At 45.7% G+C, this 20,004-nt stretch overlaps 1 protein-coding gene across 9 annotated transcripts in view; it reads right to left on the minus strand.

Annotated features, from left to right (window-relative positions):
* The window catches only part of DNM1 (dynamin 1), a 65,954-nt gene extending 47,252 nt beyond the window's left edge, over window positions 1–18,702 (minus strand). For all 9 annotated transcript variants that reach the window (XM_041474992.1, XM_041474991.1, XM_041474990.1 and 6 more), the window contains exon 1: window positions 18,399–18,702. In XM_041474992.1, the coding sequence (XP_041330926.1) occupies window positions 18,399–18,559 (161 nt within the window). In that variant the 5' untranslated portion in view covers window positions 18,560–18,702. The remainder of the gene's footprint in view (window positions 1–18,398) is intronic.
* Between the last annotated feature and the right edge of the window lie 1,302 nt (window positions 18,703–20,004).

A 20,004-nucleotide genomic window follows, 5' to 3' on the forward strand; every position in this document is an offset into this window, starting at 1 on the left:
TTGAAGTTGCAACAGAACTCTACAGCAGTGAGAACCAGAACAGAGTCCCAGGTACCATCTCTTGTTCCACATGGAACACAGACCTTGCTTTCCCTGTCTCCAGAGAGCCTGGAAGACTGGAAAGCTGTTTGTAGATGGCTCTGAAATACAAATCTAGGCCTAGTCTAGAGAAACCAACAGCATAGCTGCAGTCAGTTGCTTGACAGACCTTTGAGACTTCTGAATTTGAATGCACGAGAGAAGGTAAAGCCTCAATTGAAGAGCCAAACCAGAAGTTTATGAAGACATAAAAGCAGTTGCAAAGAACAGAAGGGAACACCAGCATCTGATCATTTAATTTCAATTTGATTTCTTATTAAACATCTATAGAAAAACAGGGTATTAAGGGATGTGATTAATCCCCAGTTTGGATTATATTAGTTTCAGAAAATTAAAATTCACAAAGCCTCCATAATTTCACACGGCTGTTTGTATTTTAATTTGAGTATTTGTAACTTCCTGTGTTCTGATGCTGCCTGGGGACAGCAATTCAATCAGAAATGCACTGCACAAAGCAGTATGCCAATATACCACAAGAAATACAGTTCTGTCCCTATGGATTTTACTGTCTGGTTACACAGTTCAGACCTACTCCTGCCTAAGCTTCAAACCACTTTCATCTGTCAAGGCTTATAATTATCATTCATCATTCTCACACATCCAGACCAAGAGTTCCTCCTTAGCTCATGATGGCACAGTGCTTTACAAGAATCCCAAGCCAATCCAGGGGTATTGGTACCTTTCACATGATTCTTCTGATCACTGTGCCCATCAGCAACAGTCACATTTTCACACAAGCTGCATTCTATGGACAGCTTACACATTTCTCTGAACAGCATTTCACCTCACAGCACTTTTATTTTCAAACATGTTCTTACTTCAGCACATCAAAAGGAATCCTTACCACACAGGCTGACACCTCTGGGGCACATTAACCACACACTGAAAATATTTACTATTAATCATATTGACTCCTAAAAAAAACACCTCAGAAACAGTAGGAGCTTTTTGGTCACTAACTCCTGGTGCTCCTTCACAGTACACATTGTGTAGTTCTACTACAAGGAAGAAGGATGCAGAGCTGCCCTTGGAGCACCTTCCTGGTCTGATCCTTCAAGCAACATGCAAGTACATTTGTAAGCAATTCCCTAATTCAGGTGTGGGGCAAGAACAAGGACAAGTTTGTTCTTTCCCCTGCCACCCAGCAGGTTGCCAAGAGGGCTGCATTGCAGATTCAGAGCTTCCTGCTAACTTGGTTGGCTCTGTGAGCTCTTCTCTTGCCTGAGCCAAAGCACTTCTCAAATAAAATTTAAAAAAAGCCAGACAGGGCAAGAGGAACAGCAAGCATTAAAAACAAGTGCATTATGAACAAAAACAACCATCAACCTACTATTCTGTTCTCCTCTGCCCTAAGCTTCCATATTCCTTTCATACTGCTTCATGTCAACTTGGACACCAGTCATACAGACTCAATCATATTCTAAATCTTGTTCCTAGTTAAGCCATTTTTTTTTTCATTAAGGTTAGCACTTTTAGATAACTTTAAGCCAGAGGATGTGCATTATTTATCAGCCAATCCCCACAGCACAAGTATTCCCAGTCCTGACAGTGAACAAGAGCAATGCCATAAGCACTTAGCATAATGTAACTTCTTAGGATGCAATTGGTACTGGTCACACAATGGATACATATAGAAATAAAGATCTATTGTAAGTACACCATTTTCCAGTATACTGGCAATATTATTGTGCACAGTGATTCATTATTCAAGAAAACAATTGTGAAAAATAAAGACAGGCAATAGTTCATGAGTGTCATCATAATATACATGTTAGGAGAAACAAAAAAAATAAAGAGAAGGCTTCCCACTGCCTTGTACCTTGAGCTCCTATTTACAATAGTGCAGAGGGAGGTTAACACTATTGTGCTGGCTTGGAACACTTACAATTGCTTTGTTAAATAGTTCTGACCCTCACCCTCAAACAGCCTCTCCAACACCTGGCCACTTCTCCCCAGTACAGCTCTCCAAGTCAGTAAGCAAAAGGACCAAACAGCCTCTCAAGTGTGGAAGTTTGCTGTGCTTAAGGTGAGTTCCCAGGAAGTGTCCTAGAAAATTCCCAGGTGCTACCCAAGCAGGGCAAAACACAAGTGCCAGTATAAGCTGGGCACATTTGTAACATAATACTGGATAATTTGCAAACACGAGTCAGAGAGGGCAGAGAATGACGTAGAAAGTGACTTCTGAAGTTGGCACCTTCTCCCAAACTGCCTGGAGCTGTTCTATTCCCTCGTGCAGAATTGCACCCAATACCAGCACAGGGCCAGCAAGAGGTTCTGCCCAAAGTTTTGTGCAGACTGAGGCACTGAGGTCTTCAAACACAAAAGGACAACAGCTATGCTAATTCAGTGTAAATAAGTGTAGCAATAGTAGTATTACATGTTCACACCACATCCTGCTCCAAAACTGACATGATTCTAACCACAAGAATCACCTTTGCTTGATTCCTGCACCTCTTTTACCAGTGACCAGGATATGCCATGTTCTGCAGCTCTCCTGTATCTTCTTCCCACACTGTGCTGTCACTTCATTCAAAATAAGAAAAATGCATTGTATTTATAGAGTTAACATATAAACTCAATAAATCCACATCAGAAACCTACATCTATTTGCAAAACACAACATTTCAAAAACTACAATAACCCCACACCACAGTCTGCTGAAAAGACAAGAAACCTTTCAGGAGACTGCCCCCTCCAAGAGAATCCACCTCCATAGAAAGCTGCATGCCTGGCTGCTTGAAAGCCTACACAGTGAGTTGGGCAAATCAAATCCACTTCCTCGTGGACAGGCATAATGGTGAGGTTTGTTTCACTGACATTTGGGGTAAATGATGGGCCACAGAGGGACAGAAGTTGAATTTCAAGCTTCCACCTTAGCCATTTTATCATCAGCTTGTCTCCTTACCCTGGGACACAACACAATTACTGGACACTGATTTACATATACAGACATGACAGTGTCCAGTACTGTTTTCTGGGTAATTTTTGGTGGTGCCCAGATCTTTCTTACAGAACAGGAGAAAGATTTTTCTTACTGGAAGGCATTGTCATATTCATGTGCTCTCATGCCTCTGGGAGGACCTACATGCCTTGAACATCAGAAGTGTTAATCAAAAACGTGTTTTTCCCACTCAGAACGTGTTTGTTGAGCCAAGTGTGGGCTGAGGGGGCTCAGACAATGAGAGAGGAACACCCTGAGGCAATGTTTTCTCACATAACTGATACTTCAACTGCAGTGGCCATGTTCAGTCTTCTGCCTGCAGCACCTTCTTTAACTCTGCCAAAGCCAGAAGGAAAGCACACAGCAATTTTTACATGAATGATCACTTGGAAACAGCTCTCTTCCCCACCCCTCCCCAAGCACACTAAATTCTGCTTTTCTGGCTTATCTCTCACTGCACAGACTGGTTCCCAGGAGCCATCCACAGCAGTTGGTACCTCTTTAATCCACTCTTTCCACATCCACATCTCCTTTCTCTGCATCTCAGCCCCTCTCCTGTACATGCCTCTATGCAGGTTGCTGGAAGCAGTGGGATAAGTTTTGCTATTGTTTATTTTCATTTGAATCCTTTGGGCTGATTTTTCTGTTTCACACTCCACTAGCTTCAGGATACATCAAAATCTGGAAGACAGCTGTGTGCATCATGCCAAGTCATGGCTGTGCTGGAGCCGCTGTGCACCAGTTAATCAAATGCACAACTACAGAGCCCTCATGGCTGCCCTGCTTCCAAGGGCAAGAGACATCCAAGGAAGTCACAGGCATTCTTAAACTTCTAGTCAATGGCCTGAGGGCCTGCCAGCATGCAGACTAAAGTGGCATAACCAAGAGTCTGCCCCAGGCATTTCTGCTGCTGTATGTCTACTGTAATTCCAAAGAAGCCAGCACACCCCAGATTTATGCTTCACAGACCTTACAGCAGGATCTGGCCTGACTTTCAAGGCCTATATATATATTTTTAGATGACCTGAAAGTAAAGCACAGATATTGCTGCATTCTTCTGATGCACCCCTGCAAATCCATAACTAGGATTATCCCATCCAATTGACTTACTGGCTATATTACAAAGCATAAAGCAAGAATTTCTGCTAGATGCTGCCCTTCATCCCTAACTCAGTTTACATAACATGGAATATAGGAAGTCCCTATACAGTAAGGGGAACAGAAGCTGAACAAACAGAATTTCTCCCCATTAGAGACAGTTACACAGTTCCTGTCCTACATTTGTAGGAAACAAGGGAGTACCTTGGGTAAAGGTTCAAACACACACAGGCGTTACCCTTTCTGTCAGTTTTCCATGGTTTGCCTTCTTTCTGTCTAGAAATACAAGCTCTCCCTCTCAGTCAGTGCTAGGTAAGTGCCTTTAGGACCTGGGAGTCTGAAATACAGATTTGTTGATTAACTCCTTCAGAAGGACCAGCACTGGCATCTTGCACAAGGGCACCAAGCCAGTTTGAAGAGACTCAGTTCTACAGATCACTAAGAATATATGGGGTTTAGTAAAAACTCGTCTTATTTAAACCTGTTCGAGGTTCATATTCATGTTTTGATTCCTTCTGTGGTTTCATGAGGTTACCTTTCATTTTTAAAAGAAAGTCTCAAAATCATCACCCCTGGTCACAACACTTCAAGTGCTGGCACTTTCTGAGAGCAGTACAACAAATTTGACTTACAATAATTTCACCAGCAAGCATCACTTGAAGCTTGTCTAAAAGATCTCAGCTCCCCCCAGACCTTGCAGACACCACAAATAGCTTTCAGCTCTTGTGAGGTACAAGCACAGCTCATTCCTTCAGCCATCCCAGCTGAGGAGTCTGGGTGCAGCTGCCTGCCCTGTAATGCAGCCCTCCTTTGGGGTTATGAGTAACCAAGGTTAAATTCTTTAAGTGCCATGGAGGGCTGTGACCCTGGGAATCCCACAATGGGGGCAGATTGGAGCCACGTGCTTCCCTCCCTAATTGTGATCACTGGCTGATAGATAATCCCTTCATGGGCTGCTGCTCTACAATTGCTGTGCAGCAACCAATCCAATCTCAGAGCCAGAACCAGGCCCAGGGGGATAATTCCCCTCCTACTTCCCTAAAACATGGTGAAATCTACTGTTTCCATAGAAACAAATCAGTTTGATGTCCACACAACTCCTGCATCCCTCAATGGTGGGCATCAGCCCCCAGCTGCTGAGGTTTTAAGCAAGTGTCTACAGTTATAGGTCAAGAGTTTGGAGGAGAAACAAGAGGCACTCCCAGCATACAAACCCAACCATCTCACCCAAAATGTCATTTGCTTCAGTTCATCTCTGCTGTGAGAGAATTAATCAGGAATATTCTTCTCCTCCTCCATTTTGAGGGATGAGTTATCTGCCAGCTCCTTCCCTGCTATCTTCCTGCAGATGGGTTAGCCCAGAATACGTGAGGACGTAGAACACAGATGGGAAATCAAAACAGAATACTCCAGCACCTCACGTGCACTTGTGAGCCAATTTACTCCATGTTTCTGCAGGTAAAAAACTGTAGAGGCATTTTCTTGTTTGGAGCTCTGCATTTTACTGTGGAGAATTATTTAGAGAGTGGTACAGCCTACAGCCTGATCTCAAAAAGTCACTGCCCGTTATAGCAAATGCCGCATTGACTCCAGGCTGCAGAGCTGGGGAAGCACAGGCTGGAGAGAGCACAAAACTGCAGCACTGCTGCTTGTGCAGCTTCCTCTAGGATTTTCTGAGTAATAGAAAATGAAGTCCTGGATTTTGTTTGCTGCCTTGGGATATTCACGGTAAAAAAATAATACAGCACTTATTCTGCATGACAATATCAGGAACTTAAGAGAATAAGCAGCCTGGTGTATCCTGAATGGATGTGGCAGTAAGGATTACACATTTGTGGAAAATGCAGTTTTGATTTCAAGAATTGCAATCCCAGGAGAAAGGAAACAAGGCTGGTTTTACTCATGTGAAAAAAAAAAAAAGAGTAACACCAGAAATATTGCACTGCATGATGCATTCTCCACCCCAAAAACTGTAAACCAGACCTTTACGTCTGTCTTCCTTAATTTTCACCATCACAGCACATCTTGAAGGTATTTTTCTTTTTGCTACTTCAAAAGCATATATACCCTGGCAAAAATCTCCCTGTAATATCCAGGTAGTCCCCAGGAAGACAATACCAGGCAGCAGCAACACCCCAGAGCATCAAATTAGTTCAGTCCCTATGACAGTAGAGAAGAAACAGGTTTTTTTAAGGCCAGAAAGGTAAACCCATGACCCAGCATCTTTCTCTCTTTTTCAAGCCGCACTGATTTGTCATAACACTGCAGCAACACCGCTCTGCTTTGGCACAAACAAACCTACCAACAACCCCTGGCTCTGCTGTAACAGAAGGCTGCAGCCTTGAAAAACGTGACCTGTTCAGCACCTGCAACTTGAGCTGTGAGAAAACAAAAGGACAAGCTGTACACTAAAACTCTGGGGCAGGAATGGCTGATGGGAAAGCACAGCCACAATAACATCCTAGGATTAATGGATGCTAAGACTGACGAGCAGCAGGCTGACCTGACTATTTCCCACCACCAGTGTTTTAATCTCTGGAGCCAGGCTGCAGCTGAGTCCAGACTGCCCAGCAGCAGAGGCAGTCTAAAGGCTGCCCAGCAGTAGAGGCCCTCCTGTGCTCAGAGACACCATTATACTGTGCAGGAGTAACTAATATTCACACTACTCATCATATGGAGGCTCTGGATTAAAAAGGGGGGCTATCCCTCTTTTTGTCCTTCTCTCTTTCAGAGAAGGAAACCAAGTACAATGGCAAATTCTAAGATATCAAATACTTGTGCTAAGTATAATCTTAGATTTCTTGTCAAAACTCCACCTCTGGAGTCCTGGTATTTGCTGCAAGACCCAAGAGAAGAACAAATGTAGCTGAAGGCACATTTCATCACTGCAGCATGACACTTCCTCCACTCCCAGACAGCACTTCGTGCTAGAAAAGGAGACAGGCTGCCCAGAGCCTGAATTCCTTAAAGGGTACAGACAACTGAAAGAGCTCATTGGGAAAGGCAAAGTCACTTTGATGAGCCCACAGACACAAACCACACAGAAGCTGCACGAGGAAGGATGGTACCTCCACAAGCCATGATATGCTGTTATGATAACCCACCACTGGTGGTGGGTTTATAAAGCTGAATGCATGTACCCCAAAGCTTATCTCAGGTCAGTGGTAAGAGGCAGAGAGTATTGTGGATGGGGAGGCAGCCTGCTTCCCTTCCAACAGGCCAGGCAGGAAGGACAGAATTCCATGGGGTAACACAATTATGCTGCACTCAGGCACCCTGACCAAACTGCCCCCAGTGCACAGCTGTCCTGCAGAGGGAATTTAAGATGCCAATTTACATCTCTGCTCTGCCTGGAGAAGTATGCAAGAACAGTGCCAGGTTCCTTGCTATGCACTGCACCTCTGCAGCTCCCGACAGAATTAGGATCAACCCAGGTGGGGAACATGGTGCAGAGGCACAGCCACTTAAAGCCCTTGAAGAAGACCTAGCAGACTGATTGCAAACACCTCTAGTGCAGAGCAAAGCCAGAAGCATTAAAATCTACTTAAAAACCACACAAACATCTCCATTTCCCACTATACCAGAACAAAAATTGGATCAACAGTCCCAGAAGAGATGAGCTTCAGACCTCCTGTCTGGTTCCAATGTCCAGTGGAACAGCACTTCTCGGGCGCACAAAAGGCACATTTTGATTCAGTCAAATTTGGGCAGTGACCATGGGAGGTGACAAAAAGGTTAGACTCAAATTCAACAACAACAAAAAAGGAAGATCAAAGCAGGTGTTGCCTTATCAGTGGGCATTCTGATAGCAAAATTGTGGCACAGTGACTTGGACAAACCAGTCTTACAGCCTTCCATTCCTTTCCTTCTTTTCCACAAGTAAAGGATTTAACTAAACTTCTCTCCCTTCTATCTCTACTCCACCAATACAGTGATTTCTAAAACATCTGTTTTTGCCCTTCCAGGTGTCCAATGCAAGTTCAACTTTGTCCAAGCAGAAGTTGGCAGAATATCAAGTGCCAATGCAGTAACTCACTTATTCTTTTGCAGTAAACATTCCTTAAATATCATTCTTTCAATAGTCTATACAAATTAATTCAGGAAATGGATCTCTTTCTCCAAAATTAGTTTGGGATGCCTGGTAGTTTGCAGGCCTGAGATAACAAACACATCTTGCACGAACAGGCATAGGAAGAGTAAATCTTCGGAACAGGAACAAATCAAAGTAGCACAGCCCAGAGGGAAGAAGTTTATTGCTGGGATCTCTGCTGAGAGCTGCATGATGTAGAAGAGGTGACCTGAGTTTCAGTGCTGGAGCTGCAGCATCAGCTCTGCAGTGACACATGTCATGCACCAATCCCTGAGGGTATTCTGCATTTTGGAATGTACCAACCTCCTCCTTACCCGTAGCTTTAACCCCACTGCGACAGATTTCCTCTCAAGGCCACCACCATGCTCAGGCAATTCCCAGCTATTCATAGAGGAGCTTCTATTAAAAGTAAAAGCACAATCAGCTTAAGAAATAGCCAGAGATTACACAAGAGATCACAGCAGCCAGAAAGAGAGAAAACCTAACATGTAGTAGAATCAAGGGGTCCCATAACAACCCAGAGCAGTGTAAGCTCAGAATAAATCATAAACAAGTCAGCAAGGCTAAATATCAGCATAAAACCTGTGAGGGCTAGAGCTTTGTTGTTTATTGGTTTAATTCCGAACTAACGGATCACCAGACATATTACCCTGCTGACAGGGAATTGCTCCTGTGCTGCCTGGAAGGCAGGTGGCAAATGGACAGTCATTATAAGCCTCATTTTTAGAGGTTTGTAACTACGTGGATGAGGAAGAGCTCTCAGGGCTGAAACAGTCTGGTAATTTGTCAGAGCCCTGAGCCAGATCCTATGTAACTTACTCTGTCTTTACACATGTAAGAGTGGCAGGAAGACAAAGAGGAGGAACTTAACAAAGACTTCAAGATTTTTGCCTTTAGGTACCTCTTTCCTTGTTCTAAAAAATTCAGCACCGCCTCCCTCATCACTGGATCTCCATTCTCAATTTTAAAAAAAAGGGAAACACTGTAGTTTCTCCTAGTGCTCTCCAGGGTAAGTTAGCTGTGCTGTGAAAACATTTGCAGATGTTGAGAACCGACTGCTCAGCATCTCTGTAGACTTCTGCCTATTGATATGAGAAAGGGTCTGAATGCAGCTGAAAAACTACTCTGAAATACAGCTGCAATTTATGATCAGCTTTTATCCAGCATTACAGCAGCACTGCCTGGCTTTGCAGCCAAAATCCACAGCAGTATCAGTTTAACACTGGCCGTGTCCTCTCTTAGGCATCACACACATCACTGGCCACTCTTCCAGCAAGAGTGTTTCCCAACCCCAAAATGACAGTCTGAGCAGGCAGACAGGAGCCAAGCACTTCCCATGTCTGTTATGGTTGTATTAACTCTTCACCCTTCCACACAGCTGCAACAACACAGCCTAAAGCCATAAGAAACAGGAAAGGGAGAGTTAAAGGAGACTGTTGAGGCAATACATTATTAAAATAGTATTTTCAGCCCCAGAGACTGCAGTTCAATTCCCATTTCCGTCACAAGTGAGGTACTGGGTTTATTCCAAACCTCATTTATTGTTCATTGCGACTGCAACACGAGTATTTTAGTAGAGCTTATAGTTTTGAGACTAAGCCCTGATTTTTAGGAAGGGAAGAGATGACAATGCAGGTCTTAGAAGCTTTGGGATTCTTTATACTTGTCTCCAGAAGCATTTAGGGAAACAGCATCTTTTAGAGAAAAAAATACCCCCAAACCTCCATGTCAGAAATTGCTGTTTTCAATACAAAAGCTACACTGCTCTTCTGTTCGCTCAATTGCTGTGGCCAGGGCTCTAAGAAAAGCCACACAAGTCACAAGACTTGCAGAAAAATGGCAGAAGCTGGCAAGTTTGCTTCCAGTCAGCAAGACACAGCTTGAGGAGCTTGCATAACGTCTGCTTCCAAGAAGCTCCCAAAAGCATGCTATGCTGAATTGCAAGAAGCTACTAACCAGGGACCATCTCACTTCCATTTGGTCATGGCTGGGTCTGCCAAAACTTTCCATGTCAGATGCTCTGGAGAAAACAGAGACACTGTTAGATTTCAGACTCAGGGCTCATTATTCCTGTACTGTGTCTTGAAGGAAAGCAAAGCAGTTATCTACTAGAGTCAGCACCAGGCTCAGAGCTGTGACAAACCTGAAGGTCACAAAGGAAGCAAACACCAGCAACTTAATTGTTCTGTCTGCCCACCTACATAAGACAGCTTAAGAAAACTGTGGAGCCACTTGATATTCAACTGTTATTAAAATATTCACTAATGGACTTGGAAAACAAAGCTGGACCTAACTACAAAGTATCAATGAGTCACCTGGAATAAATGTTTAAATATCTACCTTTAAATTGTGCCCTCAGTTGCCTATCAGTGTTTTGATGCAGTCTTGCCTGTTCGTCAGTAAACACTGAATGTTCTCAGCCCTCTCTTTGCAGCTAACCCATTATCTATAGTAGTTAGTTCTGAGCAACACATCTAGCTTGCATTACTAAACTCTATCAAGTCACCCCAAAATAGGCATGCTGTGTGCTTTAGATGGATCACAGATAAATGTAAATTAAGAGAAATAACTTTTTTGCAGTTTTTCCAGAATCAGTACCTGCTTGCAGGCTGACCACCTCCAAACCTGACCAGAACATGCAAGCACTGAAAGTCCCTAGGTACAAAAACCTGGGCTCACTCCTCTGTAGAGCTGTGCTACCCATCCCTGCCCTGAAAGGCCATGCTCACAAATTCAAGTGCTATCAGGCCATCTAGGACAGCCTCTCATTTCCAGTGCTTTCTAAGAACACCCTCACTCCCCAAATCCTGCACCTGATCTATGCCAGCAGCCAAAGGTGGCTGCACCAGACCCCACCTCTGCAGAGCAGACTTAAGTAACCTGCAAAATACTGAGCAAACCAACCTGCACAAAGAGTTTAAGTTCTTGGCACAACACTTCTAGATAGAAGGCAAGCCTTTGCAAGGGCTCAGACAGACACTGCAGTGCCATCTTTACAGAGTTTTCATTTATTGGTAAGAAAAACAGTTTCTCTCTTCATGCTTAACCTTTTCCAGTGTTAGTTCAAGTGTCCATTAATGATATACACCTACATGTCATGGGAGACACCAAAAGCCTTTAAGGATGGAGAAAAAGGTATGAAATTAATCACTAAGAATTTAGCTTCAGAGCAAAGAACAGAATTATACCTCAAGGCTGAACATGAGAGACAATATTCCTTAACCATGAGATTCCACTCTCTATCAGAATGTGCAAAACCAGGTCAGAGACCAGGAGGAAAAAACTTCAAGTAGAATGAGAAATTGTCCCACTAGTAAGCTATTTTTCCCACCATGCATGACTAGACTTCTGGTTTTGGGGTTTGGTTTTTTTTGGACCAGATTTAATTTCATCTCTCCTTCCAACTAGCAGTACTCTGACTCATATGGCTACAGATCTGTGAGTCCAAGAAGGAGGAAAGCATTACACCCAAAGTTTTTGGGGTGTTTTTTTTTAGTGGCATATCAAGGAAGTAGGTTTACCTTGCACATTATCAGTAAATCTGCCTTCACAGACACTGCCTCAAAACCAATTTTACATTGGGCACATAGGCTGAACACCATATGCTTCTGGATGACTGCCTGCCACCCCTTCACTAACTCTTCTGGTTTTACTACTCGTGCACTGCCTGAAACAAAAAACTAAGTACTGGCTTAAACTAAGTACTGCTCCACAGGGGTGGAGCACACATGGGTTTGTTCTTGTCCAATAAATTCAGTGCTCAAGGCATCATAATAAGTTTCACCCCAGCAGCTAGAACACAGCAAGAACTGTTTTCTTACTTATGCTAAGTTGTAAGCTGCTTCCACTTCTCCTCAAAAAGATCCATCTTAAAAAAACCTTATTCAGAATTTTTCCTCACGCTTGTACACACAGCCCCAAACCTGGAGTACAAAGTAGGGACATTCAGGAATTCACCAGATCAGGAAGGGGATTAACTTCCTGCCTTAGAATAACATTTTCAGAAGCTGCCTCAGATAGGAGGTGTTGCAGACAGACTCCCACTCCTTCAATTTAAGTCTAGCAGGGTTCTGGCTGCTCTGAGCATCTGGAAAAGTCAGGGTCAAGGACCTGGCTTGGTATTCCCAGACAGATATTGAATGGCTTCTGAAAACAATCAGTAGCCTTTAAAAACAAGAGGTCATCTTTGCTTTGCCTGGTTTTATTAAGGTTTTTTGACTGTGTGATAAGCACACCAAGTTTTAAAAAACAGGAGCACCTGACAGTTCAGCTTTTGGGAACTTCAGACTCCTTTCCCCATTGGTTCTGTTCCCTCTTTACAGTCTTGTATCACTGCATCCTGTTTACTGAGGAAACACAAAAAATTCCACATGTACTTATCTCAAAGTACAGTAAGAACTAATAAAAAAAACTCAAGATGTTCTATGACCCTCAACTTGAGGATTATCGTGCTAACAAGGAAGAGTCCACAAGGAAATGCAGCATCCCTGATCTGTCAGCTATCAGGTGATGAATTCCAGCAATGACAAGGCAACCTGTCATTTTCATGCACCAGTAGGTCCAAACACCAACTTGCACCACACTGAGCACCAGCTTCCCCACTGGACTGCAGCTGGTTTCCTTTCCCCAGGTAAATTCTGATATGATCTGAGACATGCCTTAAAGATCCCTTCTTCTAGAGAATATAAGGCTAGTGGGCAGTTATCAGAAGTACAAGATCATCACTAAAGGGTTAAGCTGTAAGATACAGCTAGAAAGATCTGCAGAGAACATGTAACTGCTGCAAGAAGTAGAAAAAATATTAGACTTGCACTTATTTGAGCCAACCCCGATAGGATTGGGGTTGAAACAAGTTGACAACAAACACAAGCAGACACTGCTGCTGCATCTACGAACATGGAGATTCACGGGGTTTTCCCTCACAGCCATCCATGTTATGTTATGTTTTAACTTAATTTAATTATGCATCTTCTTCTAGCACTCCTCCTCCCACAAGTGTTTGCTCAGATCTCTACGGATTTCTCTTAAATTATTTTATCTTGGGGTCTGCTCTAACACATTACCCATTTCCCCCAGTGTTCCATATTTTCTTCCTTCCCCGGTTAATTCAAGATGAAAACCGGTATTTTCTTCACTGGAGACCAAAGATTGGCTGCCCTTTGAAGGACTTATCTGACCACAGTTTATTTCTCTAAGCAGCAGAATCCTACTCCTGGCTCTTGCACCATCCACTGCAACCCTAAATAAGTCAGCTCACAAGCAGTGCCTGTGTTTTTAACCTGCAAATAGACAACAGCACTTGACTGGCTCACAGATGCATTCATCATACAACAATTAAAGATCTGTGATTTGCAATTAATCATCTCTCTGCCAGCACACATCTCAAATCAGAACCCTCAAAAATTTTGACGAATCACTCTTAAGAACCTCTTTTGTGGCCAAAGCACGTCATGAATGTATCTTCTTGTTTAAATTTAAATCTGCTCCTGAAGTACTGCAGCGATGCTCAGCATTGCCCAGTACAACAGACATCCCCAATCTATACATGATGTAGCTATTTCACAAGATTTGAACACTCAGTCCTCAACACTCAAGCTCATAAACCACATACTGCAGCAGAAGCCTGAGCAACTTAAAAGTACAAAGACCATCAACAAAAGTTTTCCTGCAGGAACAGGCCAAGTATCTGGATCTCTCTATGCATCCCTTTAGGATCCTTCACTTCTACATAGCTGCTAAACACTGCTGTTGGTCTCTGAAGGTATTTTGCTGGGGAAGCTTTTCATAACAAAGCAAAGCATTCGTTATCAAGGAAGGCATTACCTTATCATATCTTGGGGGTGTATTTATCTCTAAATGGCTGCGGAAGGTATTAAGTTGCTCCTCAGAGTCATTATACCTGAAGCCAAACTCAACCCTGTGGCTTCAAGATCTAGCTTTGCATCACCAGTATGGGACACAGAAAGGCAAAGAGACACTTGCTGCCAGGCCCGTGCCTGATTTTGTCACAGCAATTACTGCAGCTATGCCTAATGAGTATTCAGCCTTTTGACTTTGCAGTGCTGCATTTTCCCTGCTCTTCTACCCATGTGGAAATTTCATTGTGTTAGGAGAGGCAAGGTTAGCCCAACATGGTTGAGTTTAGGCCCCACCTGTCTCCTGATTCCTTCCAGGCAACACACAAACAGTCAGGGAGTTCAGCATATACCATCAGAGCCTGGTGACAGACTGCTAAGTACCCCTAGTTTGGGTGCACAGCTTCCAAGAGAAGATGCTTATGGGGTACCAGATTCCAGCTCAGGTCTGGGGTCAAGTAAACACCGATTCACTTCGCTCAAGTTTGGCACTGCTTAGGTCCCTTGATGATAAACAAGATGGTTTCATCTCCATTCAAGTCCTTCCACCCACTGTTCCCAGCCCTTAGTCACTGCCTCCTCAGCAGCCCCCTGAAACCATCTGTTCTGGAGAAGTCAGAGGTGCCTTGTTTTCCTCATGAAGAGCAATGCAGCTGAGCAGGGCTGAGCAGCACCCTGCCTTGGATCAGACACCACCACCACCAGGCACAGCCATTCCAGGAACCAGCTGAACACAGTTCTCCTGTTTGTAAAGCACAGGTAACAGTAATACTCCCAGAAACCCAAAGATTTGTGTAACAGTGCTCTGAGATCACAGGATTTAAAGAAAGCATATTTGTTATTTTCACATGGTAAAGTAAGAGTGGCATGAACATGGATGATTATACAAACAGCCTTGTGGGCTGTCTCATACAACCTCCTCAGTCATTTGGGCTCTTCAGTCAAATTAGCACATACCACATGCTTTGTTCTTTTTATCAGACCAATTCTGCTGGTACAGTTGCCTGCTCCAAGACCTATTTATTTAGAAAAGGAGGCTGTAGGGAAGTAACAACACCTTAAGAACGGACTAAATGATCACTGAGGTCCCTTCCAACCTGAGTTATCCTTCAAGCTTATAACCACACCAACAGGAAATGCCTGGAGCTCACCCAATTAACCTTCCTTCCAGCTCTGGGGCTCAGGACAAACCAGTCTGTGGACAGATGTGTCACCTGTCTGGCTTCTACATGGCTTCTTCTTTCTTCAGCAATTTTATCACCACCAGCCAGTATCTGAGCCACCACGGTGAGACCCCAGCAGCAAAAGCACACATAGCAGCCACACTGACATCTGGTATTATAAATACAAGCTCTGCACTGTTGGATAATCTGTTAACAGCAGAGTAAGTGTCACTGAAAACGCAATTAGCAGCAACTACTAAGGCATCGAATTCAGGAGGAGAAAAATATTTGTTTGGTAAGACACGTAACTAAACACTGATTGCAGGCAGGATCACTCCTCCCTGCTTGCAGGTTTGCACTGAGTGTGGGACTCAGTGCTACTGCAAGGTGCCTGCAGCACCCTGGACTGAAGCCCTGCATAGCCACAAAACAGGTCTGGCAGGGGGCAGGTGTGCTGTCCTGTTAGGGAAACGTGATTTGATGACAATTTGAAAGCAGCCCCACGGGTCCTGAGCAGGGAAACCAGCCCTGTTGGGGCCCCCAGCCCCTGTGCTGAAGTGTCTGCATCATGCCCATCAGCCAGTACCAACCACAGCAGCATTTGTTCTTGCACAGATTTCCATCCACTCAGAGAGAAACTCATCAGCACTCACATTCCCTGTGCAGCGAGCAGCTGCTGAGCAATAGCTGCACCACCATCCTGGTATCAAGCTGGAGCACTGACATATGTCATGTCCACACCACAGCAATAATTGTATTTGTACACAGTAGGTCTACACACAATTTCTTCTTACGACTGTTCAGACAAGAAAACAGCCCTTATCACAATTACACTGAAGAACCATGCTCATTCTGGATACTATTTCCATAGCTCCTTATCATGGTTTCCAATAGCCACACAGAAAGAAAAGAGACTATACATTACAGCAGGGCCCCAACATTATTTTAACAGGATTGGGATTTGCAGCATATACACATACATTCTGTGGTAAGAGGTCTCAAGTTACCAGTCTAAACTAGCCAGCACTCAGGGGTATCAAATGGAGAAAGACCTCTTCACACTGACATTTTCCATTTCCCCTCCAATTATTTCCTCTAAACGCTTTTCTACAGACAGCTCTCAGCTCCTGCTCAGGGGACCCTTAATTATTTCATTTTCTAAAAGCCACAGCACTGTAACTTGCTCCTAGAGAGACAGCTGATGGGACACGGTGAGGTCATAAGTTCTCCTGTGACAGGAGTCATCAGAAAGAGACAGAAGATAATTGAATTCATATATTTTCCACCAAGCAGATAAAATCCCTGGTTCTAAATTGGTGCCAGTGGAGATGCACCAAGGATTAGTAAATCCTCTTGTGTGGTTGGTCTAAAGGAGAGGAGCAGTTTACCCCAATACACCAACTGTCCTTCCTCCAACAAATCCCCCTCTGGCTCAGCAGCCCTACATTATCTACAACACCACTGCAGCACTGCCTGCACAGATCCTCTAAAATGGATTTATGAGGTTTGACTGCCAGTACCTAGAAAGCATGAAAACAGCAGAACCAACAGGTGAACCCATTTTGCTCAAAGATTTCAGAAGATCCATTTCCCCCTTCTTCGAAAGCTACAGCCCAGGTTTTTCATTTGGGTGGCAGGAATCCTTATTTTTTTCTGTGACTACGGACAAACAAGTGGATCCTGGACTATGACCTGAGGCTCAGTAGAATGTGTTTCTGCAATGTCCTGCCCTTGGCATGATCCCAGCATGTCTGGGGCGTACATTGCATGGACCTTTGGAAGTTAGCTAGAAGAGATGCCAAACTCTTTAAATTTTGTATTCTTATTTTTTCAAAACTCTTTGATCTATGGCAGAGAAGAAAAATTTTTATTTTGACCATGCTTTCTTTGCACTAGATGCAACCCCTGTGCCTTCCTCATAGTACACCCAGCACACCCTGCACTCACTGCTCAAAGATATCCTTGCACAGGTCCAGAATTTGAGGCTACTTGCAGCTAAATAAGCAGTTAATCCACACCACAGACCCTTCTGACAGTGGAAAAGCTCTATAAGCCATCCAACAGCAAACAGCTTAAAAGAAAAAGTGGGGGTAGGGAAATGAGATCCAATAGATGTTGTCACAAATGCAGTTTGCTGAAAGAGAAAAACCCACGCAAGCATCTGACCAGGTATCAGCAGTCACTGCTTTTTAAGGCAAGTCACCAGAAACCTGCGTGCTCCTCACAGCATAAACAAACACCTTGATAACTAAAACCCACATATAACTTAATACAATTAATTAACAAGGCCAGGAAAAAGGTGAGGAACACCCCAGCCCCCGCCCCCCCCGCCCAGGTGTTGTGTGTCTGCACTGGAGCAGATACCCAAGCAGCGAGGTCTGCAATTTACTCAAGTTGCAGATGATGAATGCGAAGGTCACATGAAGGGAAGGCATCAGTATACTGCCTGTCACAAAATGGTAGCACCCGGGGATTTGAGCATATAGGAGAGCTATAACCCCGTCCTTCCTATAGCCTCCCCGCAGCTCCCGACATGGCATCCGCTATGGAGGACAGCGAGCCTGGGCTGGGGGAGGGGGACGGAGCAGATTAAACTTAAACACCCTCCGCATCACCCCCCCGCAGCGACAACATCCATCTCTGAGCCCCGCACCGAGCAGGGGATGGATGGGGCCGGCCCCCACGGCCACTTCACTCCCCTCCGTTATGTAACAGCCAGGACAAGGGGGGGCTCCCACCGGCCGCCAAGGTGCGGCAGTGGCGGGGACCCCGCTGCGGAATGTCCCCAGGCGGGGAGCCCTCCCTTCCTCGCTCCCGGCTCCCGCGCCTCCCCGTACCCCTGCACCGCAGCGCCCGGGCGTCCTGCAGCGCTGCCCGCGCACACACACGCGCCGAGCAGAGGAGCTGCGAGCGGAGCGCTGCTCCCGCTCCGCGCCGTGCCCGCACCGCGCTCAGAGTGCCCGCACCGCGCTGCCCGTGCGGCGGCTCTGCCCGCGCTGCCCCTGCGCCCGTTCCCGCACGGCGCTGCCCGTGAGGAGCCTCTGCCCGCGCTGCTCCCGCACCGCGCTGCCCGCGGACCCCGCGGCGCTGCCCCCGCACCGCGCTGGCCATGCGGCAGCTCTGCCCGCGCCCCCGGGGACAGCCCCGCTCACCTCCCGACGAAATTCTCCAACACGGAGCTCTTGCCGGCGCTCTGCCCCCCCACCACAGCGATCTGCGGCAGGTCGAGGTTGGCGTTCTGCCCGATGGCGGCGAAGGCGTCCTGCAGCCGGTTGACCAGCGGGATGAGATCCTCCATCCCGCGGTTCCCCATGGTTGCGGCGCGGCTCCTCGCACAGGCGAGCTCGCACTAACCCTTCCCGCAGCCCCTCCCGGCTCTGGGGCCGGTGGGCAGCGGCTCCAGCCCGCGCCCCTCGCCCCGCTCGACGCCGCCCGGGCTCCGCTCGCCTCAGCCCGCCCGCCGCGCCTGTGGAGCGCCCCGTGCTGCCGCCAGGGGGCGTTAAAGGTACCGGCGCCGCACTGCATCCTGGGAGATGTAGTCCAGCGGCTGCGAGGGGCCGAGGGGGCCGGGATCGGGATGGCAGGGCACTGGTGTCTGTGCCCAGAGACCTGGGAACGGGGCTCGCTCCCAAGACCACAGCAGTTCAGGTTGCCGCGGGGCTGCGTCTGTGTGCGGCAGGTTGGCACACCTGCGTGGCCCAGCCGGGGTGGATGCGCAGCCCGGTGAGCCCGCCCCGCGGTCAGTGAGCCCGTGCCGCCGGCACGGTGCCACCGTCCCTGTGGCATCCACGGCCTCCAGCTGTGCAGCGCTGCAGCGGACAGGTGAGGTGTGATCGAAGGGCCCGCATGGCTTGGTTACTACACCTGCACTGTTTGATCCTCACAGCCACACCCTTCAGTCAGTGCACCACGGTTTGGGCACGGTACTTGGGAACGGGCTGGCGCCTGTGTGGGAGGGCTTCGTGTGAAGGCAGCGCTCGTGAAACCATCAGAACACAAGAAACACTTGAGATGATTAAACTGGAGCTTTGCAAAAACGCTGCCACTCTCTGAGCATCTAGCTAGAATAAGATGGCAGAGGTTAGAATGTTTTTTAAGGTCCCTTCCAACCCATTCTATGGAAGAGGCTAGAACAAGATGTTTTTAAGGTCCCTTCCAACCCATTGTATGATTCTCCTGCTTCATTCAAACACAGATGAAAAATGCATCAATTTCTGTTTATAGCTGTAAAACTGTGGATGTGTTTGCCGGGCTTGTTTTAGAGAAAAACAAACAGGTGCTTCATTTTATGCACACAGATTTTGTTATTAAAATGACTTGTCTGCAATAAAGAGAGAACAGCTTGGTTTTAGGTTTTTAAAAGGGATGAGTTTTTAATAAGAATATAACATGAGGCCATATTTGATTTCAAAGTATAGCAATGAAAACAAGTGTTCAAAAAAGCATCTGATGGCTAGCAATGACTCAGAAGGATGGAGAATGTTGCATTTCAAACACCTCTCAGTTCGTGCTACCCAAGACTCCTATTCACAGCTCAGAGAGAGATGGGGGTGGAGGGGGAAAAGAAATAGAAAAAACTGCAACAGATTTTGAGCTGTCTGTTTTGTTTTAAACAGCAGCTTTTTAGTTACAATAATTATAACGAATATTTCACAGATGTCCATCAAATTTAACCCATCCAAAAATACCTATATGGACACACAGAGAAACTGAGGCAACCATGGTGAGGGATGAATTTGCCCCATGCTCTAACACATC

Source organism: Pyrgilauda ruficollis, unplaced genomic scaffold (assembly GCF_017590135.1).
Source record: "Pyrgilauda ruficollis isolate IOZ18807 unplaced genomic scaffold, ASM1759013v1 scaffold34, whole genome shotgun sequence".
In the NCBI taxonomy this organism is placed as follows: domain Eukaryota; kingdom Metazoa; phylum Chordata; class Aves; order Passeriformes; family Passeridae; genus Pyrgilauda; species Pyrgilauda ruficollis.